Source organism: Polyodon spathula, chromosome 13 (assembly GCF_017654505.1).
Source record: "Polyodon spathula isolate WHYD16114869_AA chromosome 13, ASM1765450v1, whole genome shotgun sequence".
NCBI lineage: Eukaryota > Metazoa > Chordata > Actinopteri > Acipenseriformes > Polyodontidae > Polyodon > Polyodon spathula.
Genome location: NC_054546.1, coordinates 36,495,417 through 36,508,166, shown reverse-complemented (window position 1 = coordinate 36,508,166; position 12,750 = coordinate 36,495,417). Strand labels below are relative to the sequence as shown.

At 39.1% G+C, this 12,750-nt stretch overlaps 1 protein-coding gene across 3 annotated transcripts in view; it reads left to right on the top strand.

Moving 5' to 3' along the window:
- Positions 1-12,750, top strand: part of LOC121325244 (serine/threonine-protein kinase Nek11-like) — a 43,182-nt gene that overhangs the window by 20,578 nt on the left and 9,854 nt on the right. For 2 of the 3 annotated variants that reach the window (XM_041267640.1, XM_041267641.1), the window contains exons 7-12: positions 930-1,079; positions 5,630-5,708; positions 7,802-7,890; positions 9,532-9,645; positions 10,920-10,992; positions 11,574-11,640. In XM_041267640.1, coding sequence (XP_041123574.1) covers positions 930-1,079; positions 5,630-5,708; positions 7,802-7,890; positions 9,532-9,645; positions 10,920-10,992; positions 11,574-11,640 — 572 coding nt within the window. The remainder of the gene's footprint in view (positions 1-929; positions 1,080-5,629; positions 5,709-7,801; positions 7,891-9,531; positions 9,646-10,919; positions 10,993-11,573; positions 11,641-12,750) is intronic. The other variant, XM_041267642.1, reaches the window with a different exon arrangement.

Here is a 12,750-nt window from a genome sequence, read left to right as displayed (position 1 = left end):
TGTGTCTGTCTGTCTGTCAAGTGGGCAGGTTCTTTTTCAAAATGTCTTCACTGTGGCATACAGATTGATTTGCACACAGTGGATTGAAAAGTGAAAATGAAAAGTTGCTCTTTCCCTCCTGTCCACTGCTCCCCACAGGGAAGGAAAAAACACAACAGCGGTGTTGTCAGCTGGCACCAGCACTTCACCGATTCAGAACTGCAGGTTTACCTTACAGCCTGAACAGCACTGAAATAATTTAATAAATCTTATCTGTGGTCCATTGCCATTCCCTATGTACTGTACAGTTCTGTGTAAAAGTTGCACTTCTGTATAAACTAAAACCACTTCAAAAATATATTTAAAAAATAATGTCCCTCTGTTTATTTGTTTGTTTATTATTTTATTTTATTATTCTAGTACAGTATTCAATTAGCAAAACAAACTAATCAGCATATTAAATGCATGGCTGCTTCTGGCACCTAAGTTGTTTCTTGCTACTGTTGTACTGTTAACATGTTTTATCCATTCCAGAAAATGTGCCTTTGCTTTACATTGGGCTATACTTTCCATTGTGAGCAAACCGCTGTCAAAATTAGTAATGCATATGTTAAAGGACTTCCTAAGAGATTGAATGTAGAAGTTAAGGCTAGTTGTTGAATGCAATGAGTAATTACTGGAACATTGTAACAGACTGGTCAGATAGGCTGGCATTTGATTCTGTACACACTTAAAAATTAATTGGCGCCAGTGAAAGTTTCTACATGAATTTAGACTAAGCAAATACAGTTTCTCATACATAACACAATAAAATGCCATGGAATCACACTGCATATCTGCAAAGCCTGTTAGAAAGAGTGTTCCGTTTTTGCAGAGCAGTTGCTGCAGCAAATTGATAAACAACATCTCCATAATCCAAGCTCATAGAAACGGTTGTCTTTCTCACACAGGTCCCTGGGCTGTGTACTCTATGAGATAGGAGCTCTCACTCGAGCCTTTGATAACAAGAGCTGGGTGAAGCTGGTACACCAAATCGTTCAGGGACCCTCCCCTACGTTACCTGACTGCTTCTCTTCTGAACTGAACGATATTTTACAGAGGTAGGACTGTAAAACTATAAATCCCTCAATCACATAGGCTAAGAGGATAGCACTGAACAGTCTCTTTCTCCAGTTCTGTGTATCCCACTTCTCTCATCAAACTCATTTAAAATCCTTCCTTTTAATGTCGCTGTCATTGCCTTTAAACTCAATATAATTGAAGTGAATGGAAAATCTCCTTGTGATATCACTTCTGTCACTCAGTGGTTATTAACAATTAAATATATAATTGAAACAAAAAAAAACTTATTTCGAACCTATTTAATATCAGTTTAGGAAATAAAAACATTGGGGTGGGACGGTTTACATGTAAGTAAGTAAATGGGTGTTCAGATTTTATAGTGAACATTTTTGGAAGAACAATACAGTATATAGAACACTAATGTGTTTGTTAAAGCTTTTTGCTGTTTAATAAATAATTAATACATATGCAGTACAGAAGACTGAACAAAATTGAAAGAAACAGTATTAATGCACTGTGAAAAATAGTAAATGAAACACACTTCTTGTTGTAACAGTCCTTTGTGTTTTATAGTATTAGCAGTTGCATGGTTTGAGAACTCCTGATAGTCAACAGCTTTTGCAGAACAAAAGACGGAGTACATGACCCTATGCCAGAAAGGCTTTCTCTGCTGAACCAAACTTATGATGGGGGATGTGTTTGGCTTCATTCCTCCTACTGGAATTTGTTTGAGCAAGATACAGCAGTGTAACTGCATTAAATCATTAAACTATCTGCCAAATCCTAGGACAGTATTGGGTCACCGATTGTCCTATTAGATTCAGAAGGTGGCAGTTCTACTCGCAAGGAGACTGTGCTGTGGAATACAATCTTTCAGTGAAAAAGACCTGCCCTGAGAACACATGGAAATCAATCCACTATAAAAACTATTTAGCTGCAGATTTCCCTAATGATGTGAGATGTCCTCTTCCATTTTAAGGGGAGTGATTTACATTGAGCAGTGAAATTCAATCTGTTTTCTAAAATCATTCCAACATTATGAAGCGAGAGGGAAGCATTCTCAGCCGGGGCTGATTGATTGTGCTTCTGGCAGGCTTGCTTCTGTGCTTCTCAATCAATTCCATTAGGGTGTTACATTATAAGGCATTCAGGCAAACTAATGTAATTTAGTAAAAAATAAATACATACTGATAATGTATTTGGCGCATCCTGCTAAAATTTCCTCAGGAGACACACAAACTCAAAAAAAGTACATCAGGATGTGCAAAGGACTTCTTTTCACCCCATTCCCTGAAACTGTAAATCAACTGCGATATGTCTCCTGGTGTGTTCTATGTCAATTGTGTGTCCTGTGTCCACAATCCAGTGGCAGACAAAGTGCTGGTCAGAATGACACAGAGCTCTTGTCCTATCCACGTAACACCTCGATGCCTGCACAGGGCAGAGGAAGTTCAATCTCCTATCCTCCTCTGAAGAAAATGGAGGTGGATGGAAAGACTCCAGTTCAAGATTCATGTGGAAGGCTGTGATCACCTTAGGGAGAAAAGCAGGGTTTCTGCATAGTGACACCCTGCTGCCTTCTTCCCAAGCTCACTGACCCGCTTTTCAGAGGTGATCGCTAAGAGGAAGACTGTCTCGTGCGAGCCTCCAGTACAATATCAAGGCTCCATTCAGGGAGAATGACCCTCCTTGGGGGGGCGTAATTGCCGAGCACCCTTGAAAAACCGGTTTGCCAAGAAGTGCGCACCTAGGGATACTGAATCAATAGGGCCATGGCACGCAGAAATGGCCTCCAAGTACACCTTCAGTGTAGAAAGTGACTTACCAGCATCGAGTACTTCTTGCAGAAACTGCAAGGTAACTGGCATAGGACAAGAGACTGGGTCATGACCCTTAGTCAGACACCAGTTCTGAATATATCTCCATTTGTAGGTATATAACAAACTAGTGGAGCCTGCCGTAGCATTCTGCAATATACCCACTACCACATCAGATAGGCCACTAGGAGTTGTCGCTTTGTTTAACTGGACCTTCTCTAGGAAGGCCGGAAGCAACAATGTTGACGGGAATGCATGAAGGAGCGTCCTGGGCCACTAAGATGTGGAGGGAGTACCACAGGGGCAAGGCGCAGAGATCGACCTACCTCTTCCCGAACCATTCCCAAATATGCTCTACCACCTGAGGGTGGAGCCGCCACTCCGATGGATGCACACCTCCCTCGAAAGGAGGTCTGCTACCCGGTTCACCACTCCAGGAAGATGAGTTGCCCGTAGGGACATCAGGTTCCTTTGAGCCCAAATCAAGAGCTGAAAGGTTATGCGATGTAACCCCGGGGACCAAAGGGCATCCTGGTGGATGATATATGCTACCACTAATGTGTTGTCCGTCCGGGCCAACACATTTGTTCCTTGTAGCACTGGGAGAAAGTGCTGGAGGGCAAGAAAAACAGCCTGCAGAATGTGAAAGCACGCGTCCCGTAAGTCCACGGACGGACGGACGGACTAGAGAATGTGACAGCGAGTCAGCATTTGGAACCTCCTGTCCTTTAAAAACGAAAGTATCTTGAGTAGAACCCCTCTCCTTATATTTTTCTCCTTATCTTAAGTATTACTGAATATCATATTATAGGGTGTTTAAAGATACAGTGTGGACTTTTATATAAATGTATTTGTTTTGCTAAAACCCAACTATAAAAGGGACAATCCTGCTGCCATGTGTATTTCAATATTTCACCTGCATGTTTTTAAAAGATGTAACTAATGATTCATTTCTTCAGCTGTGATTTCTGGAGCAGATATCTGTATTATTATTATTATTATTATTAATTATTTCTTAGCCGATGCCCTTATCCAGGATGACTTACAATTGTTACAAAATATCACAGTACAAAGTATTGCATTGTAAAATATCACATTACAAGTTATCACATTATAAAATGTCACATGATTAAATTGTATGCATGAGATATGCAAAATCTGACCTTTTTCTCTGTGAATTAATAAAAAATGACATCAATCATCTATATACAAAGTACCCCCCCACCCCCTGTTTTTTCTGACTTTACCGACAAGGTGCTATAGAAACAAGCATGTATTAAAATACCTACCCAAAGTAATGACAATCCTTCCAACAGCAACAACTCAGCTGTCATCAACATCCATCACAAAGTTATCACCAACCTTTTGACTGCCACACAAAAAGAGTGTCTGTGTTCATGCTGTGCCACAGTAAAATGACCATTTCAATGTTTCTATTTTCTATCTTTGTTAAAGCGTTTTTCAAATACACAACATCAAAATTATTAACATAAATTACTCTTGAAAGCACTCCGGTGCAGTGGTATGTATTCCGAAGGTAAATCAGAATTAGGTAGCAACTGTGGGGATATATGATTGAGTCCTTTACAGAGCAGAGTTTTATGAACAGCATTCATTTCCACAGTAAATACTGTATAATGAGTGCAGTTTGCAGTGAAGGGAAGTCATTACTGTGGCAGGTGTCTTCCAAAGGTCGTGGAAGTAGCCAATACAATCTCTAATTGTGTCTCTGTGAAGTTCGCTGTTCTTATTATAGATATGACAGGTTTTGATTTAGCGCTGCAAATTATCCCAGAGGGAGAGATGGTTTTGAATGTTGCCTAACGGTTGCCTTATACAGTAAATCCCTTTATTTAAATAACAGAGGAGGTGGAAGAATGGGGGAGGGGGGTTCTGGTGGCTGACATCATACATTTAATATATGAAGGACCAAGAGTACAATATTTGAATTGCATAAGTAACAGGGCTTTATTACCTGTTTAAGTTAGCATATAACTGGACATTGTGACATTATCTAACAAATCTAAAGAGTTACATTGAGCTCTTACGGTTGCATATACCAAGATTACAGTGCTAATGGTGTATGATCGGGACTTCTGTCCACTGAAGTTGAGACCAAGTAACCTATTTCTCTAGTGACCAAGCATAACTGAAGGTAAAGTAAGAAGGCAGAAAGTGATTAAAGAAATCTTTTTAACGTGATCCTATTAATGTGTTGCAAAGACACATTGCAGAGGCATGAGTGAATGGTGAATGGTAAGCTGCTTATAACTCATACTGATGAAAGCAGCTTTTCCCTTCTCATTAAGTGAAAAAATAAATGCTGTGCTGCTTTAAATTACTGCGAGAGAGATTAATTGCAGAATGAAGGTATCATTAGCATTGCACTACATGTTTTCTGGGTCATTATGGGCCAATAATTAATCAAACAAAAACAGATACACTTTCATTTTCATGGAAAGGGTACATTAATTATTGTTAGATAAATGGTAAAGATTGTAAGCCTAGGTACTGGTCATGTTCTTCAGAGCAGAGAATATAAATTGAATGACAATGCGAGCTATTCACAAACTTAAACTTATCTATTTTTCAAACCTGGATAAATTATTTTCACATAAAAGGTAGGAATCGACAAAAAAAAAACCTAGAACTCCTATTAACAATCACAGTCGGACAGATATTTTATGTTTCATTTTTCTCAGTTTCGGTGAAGTTGGATTTATCAAGTACTTGCACTGATGACTTCAATGTGTGTCTTCCTTTCTCGACAGGATGCTCGACAAAGACCCGACCAAGAGACCTAGTGCCATGGAGACTCTGAAAACTCCGTTCATTGAAGAGAGTGTGAAGGTAAGTCCTGTTTATTCTCAGGTCCATTCAAGAAGTTACAGTAGGTCATTTTGGTGAGCTACTAAGTTGGGTTATTGTTCAGCTCAACTAAAGACTGTAGGGTGCTTCTGCACTCACTGACGAAGCTGGCTCCTTTAACACTTAACATTTTGTCCATTCAATAAGCAATAGCTTAAAATGTCACTGCTTGCCCTTACTGCTGAGAAAATGTATTTAGAACATATTAACAATGCAGGAGCTGCCATCTCCAATAGATATTCTGTAGATGTTATTTTCCCCTTAAGGGTAGCTCAAAGTGTGACACAGCATCTCATTTCCTGTAGTAAAAGCATAGCAAAGTGTAATAAAGCATAGTGAAAAAGTATAGATAAGCATTGTAAAGCTCTGAGTTGTATGGTACAGCATTAAAAAACATGGTAAACCATAGTAAACTGATAAATGGTCTCTTGAACTTTTGCCAAATTTAGCCAATGCCTACTGACTAATAAGAGGCAGGTCTTAATTCAAACTTGTTGCTATAGCGGTTGTATATGCAGACACAACAATAAAATACCAGCTAATATATTAATTTATAGATGACCATGGCAATACAGTGGGCACCACAACAGCAATGCAACAGTTTTGTACTAAAGGTTGGTGTTATCACAAGGGCAGCTACAATGACATAACAATCACAAAGATGTAGATCACCTTTTCAGTGGCTCAGAAGGTACAGAATGCCTCCTCATGAATGCAAAGGTCAAAACCTCATTGGATATCACAGTGGATGGAAATGAGCTATTAGCAGGTGGAATCTGCTCCAGACAATTACATCATGAGGCAGTATAATAGGATATCATTATAAACTGACCTATTAAAAAAAAAAAACAACAACAAAAAACCATTCAATTTCAGGCTTTGCTTCCAATTGATTAACCTTTACGTTTTAACCTGGGTGTGTGTACAGTGGCATTCTGGTTGTGTTTACATTGTGAGCAGCCTGTTCTGCATGAATAAGTTGGATGTTAACAGGATCAGGTTTCTGTGATAGAAGGAAATATTTAATGCATGATAACTTGCATTTACATAAAACTGTTTTGTGTCCTAAGTTATGTGCTTAGGCCTGGTTTTTCTCCAACAAGACTAAATTAATTGGGGTAGAGATTCTTGAATTCAAATTCTCAACATTAGTTCTAACAAAAATTAGTAAGCAAATGTAATCTTCCATTATCAGTGTAGTTTGCGAGACAGAACATTGGTCTTCCAGATTAATACTTTTCTTAGTTGTATTCAATGTGTAAACTTTGTTATTGTCAAAATATCATAATGGTTATGAACATTCTGTAAAAACAGAAATGAGAGGAACTATTTTTAATTGGAAAAGCAAATAAACCACAGTTATTTCAGAACCTGTGGTACAGTATATTAGAAAATAAATGACATCAATAAGAGCCAACAGTGTCAGCATTAACATTCCCATAAGTCCTCAAATTGATTTTTAAGTGTCTGACTTGATGGCTCTAGAGATTATCTTAGTGTTTTAGCAGTCTAGTCTTTGGGCTTAGATAACCACTAATGGAGATAGTGATTCGAGAATAGACTTGTACCACCGCTGTCGCATGGCTGTATAAAGATAGCTTAGAATAGCCCCTTCTTAGAATAAGATAACCTTGATTAACCCCTTTCTGACAGCCCTTCGACCAAGTATATAACTGCAAGTGTATAATTGCAGTTTGAGATCGCTGTCATTTGAACCCTTTTTCCAGGATAGCTCCTGTATTTGACATAGGACTGTTTTTTTTTGTTTGTTTTGTTTAGTTTAGTTTTTTTAAACATCATATTTGCTTGATCTCAGATTCCAATTTAATTACTATTACAAAAAAATGAAGTTGGTATTGGTTTCCAAGGTACAAAGACATAAAAACATGTCTACTGTCATTGCACAAATGCATCAGGCCTTCTGTCACAGCATGGATTTAGCATTATAAATATAGTATTATTCCAAGCTGGATTCTGTTAGTAGGCACAATGGATCCAATGACCCTGGCTGTCCACAGCATATTTTCTAGATGATAAAAGCATTGTAAAAGTCCATTTTACTTTCATTGCCACAGAGCCTGGCATGCCAGCTGGAAGATCTTCTTGACAGAGACCTCGGGGAGTCCTGTGTTTCAGAGGAATCGGCCCAGATTGCTGCAGCCCTGTGAGTTCATCTGAACAAAACTTCAGAAACAGTGCCTTAGTGAAAAGGGTAGGACTGAGGGAGGTGGTAGGAGACAAGTAGCTAAATTGGCTAGATCAGCTTCACATGTCAAATGAAGTCAGCCCAGGACTAAATGGTGGAAACAGGTCAGGATTGAGGTGGGCATTTTTCTGGTACTGAGCTTGGTTGTAACCATTCTTGCTATAAAGTGGTTATAGACAAGTGGTTTATAATACAGATTTGACTGTATATGACTTCAGATCTGGAAAATACGGCTGTACGAAGCAGCATCACATATGCATTTGCTCCTTTATAAAACCATATCGCAAATAAATAAATACATTCATATGTCTGTTTGCCGTATGAAATCCATGTGTACATGTGTGCATCAGATGAAAGTCTGAGTGGGCTGGTTCTGAATGAAAAGCAGCTTTTTTGGGCGAGAGTTCAGAGGCAGGGGTCAGTGGTCATGTTTTTAATAGTGAGAGAGCAACTAGTCTGCCTAAGGGTCTGAGTTATTACCAGTTTCTCCCATTGAATCTTCTGACTCCCAGACTGAATTATACAAAACTATTGATCCAGTGCCTCATTATTTTTAACTAGGCAGGTCATTATAGCTCAGCGCTGTTATGAAACTGCTTACAACTTCAGGGTGCTATGCATTGTTTGTAATCTGTACAAAGAATCAGATTTTGATGCTTGACCATTGCTTAATGATCACCACCTTATTTTTCTTATGGGAAGTTGGTGCAGTGAAGTCTAGTCTTCATGGTCTTCATTTTTACTAAAGTCTGAACAAGGGTTTCACTGCGCCTAGTGCGACTGTAAAGTATTAGTAAAAAAAACGTTGGCTTCATTGTAGTATGTATGTTGTTTGTCTACAGGCTATTTTTTATTTTTTTTAATAAATCAATTATCTCAGTGTCGAAGATATTGATGAGAATGAACTTTCACATTATGTCTGGTTAGCATTGATTTCCTACTTGGCGAGAATCACAGCGGCTCGCATAGCCCATTTACCTGGAGGCAGAAAGCCTCACTCTGCCACCTCCACAGGGAATGAAGTGGGAATGGTTTTTAAAAATAACTTAATGAGAATGGAGGGAGGGGGGTTGCTGGTGGACAAACTGGATTATACACTGGCTCAATAGAGTTATTCAACACAGGGACCAAACTGTAGTTTGCACTATTGTAATTATCCCTGAATTACTGGTGCCCTAACAAGGTACAGATATCAGCAGTCACTGGTTGCCGTGTAGCCTGATGCTCGGCTAGATACTCCCAGCAGGGGTTGCTGTGGAGCAAGTTCTAAAATAATTCTTGCAATATTTCAGTATTATGGATCCCCGCTTATCGGTACCTATTCACTTCTTTTGAAGCTGGGCAGCTCACAAAGTTATGTAATTCGATATGGAATTTAAGCACTTCAGATTGTAATGTAAAATCCTGTAACCACTATTCTCTTCAAATTGTTTCTGTCCAAAACCAAAAATAGCCCCTTGCAACTACATTTTGAATTGTAGACTGGTGGTGGCTTGCATTCGTAATAGTAGTGATGGGAAAGATGATTCCTGTGGCAGGGATTTATTGTAAATTCCCAGAAAGTGACGTTGAGGCAGGTTGTGTCCGTCTGTGTTTAAGGGAACAGAAGGTTCACCTGGACAGTCTACGAGCTGCTGCCCAGGCCCAGGGGCTGGACCCCCGAGAGAGGAGGAGACTGCGACAGGACCAGCACCCAGAGAGGAGCAAAGTGCAGTAAGCAGTGCTGCCGCCAAGTACTTACAAAGAAACTCACACTAACTTTGCATTTCCTACATTTCCTAATAATAATGAAAAAAAAGTAAAAGATAACTTTTACAGTTATATAAACAAATATCCTAGATATATATATATATATATATATATATATATATATATATATATATATATATATATACACACACACACACACACACACACACACACACACGCACACACGCACACACACACACACAGCATATAAAACCTAAACCCAGGCCTTCAGAGGTAAAATGCAAGTGCGTTAACCCTTAGTTTAATATTCACATATAGTTTAATATTATCCTGAGTTGCAGCCTCCCTTCTAAGTTATTAAGTTATATAAATCCGTTAGATCAGTTGTGATAGGAGAGGTTTTAGTTAACAGTTTACCTCCTAGAGGTCCACCAGAGCTGATGTGAAATTTGCAATCAACCAATGAAAATGAAGGCTGCTGTTAGTAGATTACCAGAACAAACTCTTCAGAGCAACGAGATGATGCATTGATATTTAACATCCTACTTGTTTTTCACGCACGGTTCTTCGACCATCCTCATTGGTGGAATAACTACAGTTCTCCACGAATGTCATGATGTAACCTCTTCAGCTTACGTGTTTAACGTATCGGATATCAAAATGCTAAAACAAAAACATCGTATGAGAAAAAGGATTCTTTTATTTTAATTTTTACTAATACAAAACTATTTTAAGATGTAATTTGTAATAACTTGCTATAGGAGTGTGAAGTAGCAGGAGCAGGCTTTAAGAAGGAAGGAAAGTGATTTAAGAGTAGGCTAAACTATTTGCCACAGTAGAAGTTCACGTGCTGTCTCAGCTCACACCTGATTCAGCCACTGCAGAAGCTCTCTGCGGTGATGGGGTCCGGTGCCACAGTGAGATTATTCACAAGCTTTTTTTTTTTTTTTTAATCTATAGAAGCCCAGGTTTAAATTTCACTTATTTCAATAAAAGCTAGTGCCTGGGGGTATGTGGTAATGTCGTACTCTGGTTGTTGTAGGTATCAAAAAGTAAGAGTTGCATGCCCCGTCTACCTCTTAAATTAGTGGCTCACCTGGTAATAGAATGGCCACATGGTGTGCAGGTTGTCATACAGTCAGGAGTGCAGGTTAGGGTTAGAGTTAGGGTTAGGGTTAGGGTTCCAGGCTGTGCAAAGTCTCCGGTCTTCGCTGGGGATTCTGGAGTAGCATCACATTGACTCTAACAACCCTTCTTTATATTTGGCTTCCACATAGAAAAGCCGTGGACCAGCTTTACCAGCAGAACCAGAAAAAAGTTTTAAAATCAAGGCGTAGCAGAAAAGCACAGGTAAGAAAACTGCTCATTGAAAACTTTGCTGCTTTTTTATTCCTAAAGTATCGGCAGTGCAAGACAGTCCAACCAAAGTTCAGTAACTGTGTTTTTCACATGTAAAACCCATTTTCAAACTTGTTTCGAACATCATGGATTTTGTGTTTCCCTCGCAAGGAAAGCATATTCCCAACAGCAGGAAGTGGATGTACTTGTATGTACGTTTGTCACACGTGCAGTTTTAGTGATATTTGAGAGGAACTTGGTATGTGGATTACAGTGACCTACCTCTGCATGGGATTTGGCCTCTGATTAGGTGGGATGATGAATATCCCATTTTTACAGTAGTGACACCTGATTGACTTAGCCATTGATTGATATACCTTAAAGACAAGTGTCCTTGTCTTATCTAGTGAGCGTTTTGGAACCCTCTGTGTACTGTTGAGAAAGGTTTAAGATATACTAAACCCCATATCATTAATTATTAGTCCTTGAATACAAATTATGGCAATGTTTAATGCAGGAGGTCTGTAGATGCCTCTGATGTTTTTATTACTCATTGGGAGTGACAGGGATTCTACTGTTATTTCATGCGACAGGCCAGCGATGAAGGTGGAAAGCTGGAGTCACTAGATGAGGTGGACCAGGGAAGCCTGCAACAAACCAGTGAGTAGCATTCTTTTGCCTGTCTGTGTGTGTAAGAAAGTCTCTCCCCATTAAATTAATGAAACCTAGTACAGTGGACGAATGCTTCACAAGTTACCTTTTGAAAAATGTATTTTTCAATACGCCTTGCTGAAAAGTTTGCCACTGTGCCACAGTCTATATTTTTTTATTGTCTGTTTCAAGATAGTTCACCTCTTCAAACGTCTCATTGAGTTAATACATTGTATTAACCAGAGTTTACCAGTTGACAGATCAGAGAGCATGTAACAGCAAACACACCTCACCTCATTCCTAGCAATTGTGATATGGTTATTTGGGTCACTGTTTGATTTATAAAACAATTGTTTCTCATAGTAAAATGAGTTTCTAGGGTGTCTTTCCAGGGAGCCTCTTTAATTTGTGACTTCAGTTTTAGGTCACTGATCCTGTACCTGGTTTGACTCTCTCTGCCTTTTGCATGTCTTTGTGTTGGAACCTGTAAGGGATTCTGTCATATCCCTGTGTGTCTGCAGAGTGTAATAAGGCAGACAGCATTGTGATGCTAATAGGTGAAGACTGGAAGCCCAGACATACAGATTCTGGTTTTAATTCCCAGCTTGACAGCAAACTGACACAGCATCTTTGGAAATGTAGCATATGGCTTGTCTCAGCCTTTACATTTTAATACCTCCTGGATGCTACAATTAAGAACAGCCATGTGAAACTAGGATGAAAACAGTGTTAACTTGGAGAGTAAGAGGAAATAATATTTAGCAAATATTGTTTTTATATATGTTTATGTATCGTTGTATGGAGCGTTCTCTTTTGATGGGCTGTTGCAATTCTGTGCAAGCATGCAGCGATTCTCATGAGAAGTTAGAATGAGATTGGAATGCTTATCCAATATAAAATAAAATATGAGCAAAGCTGAGTTCTTAGAAAGTTCTAGATAGAATAACTTGCAATAAAATTATGCTGACAACTATACGCAATTATACAGTCATTAGAAAAAGGGGCTGTGCTTGCTTCAGTCCCAGAACAGAGAGAACAGAGCTAACTTTCCAGGCTGCCATGCAATCCTGACTTCTACATCTGTGAGTCTCTGCGGTTCATTTACGAGACAAACCTCAG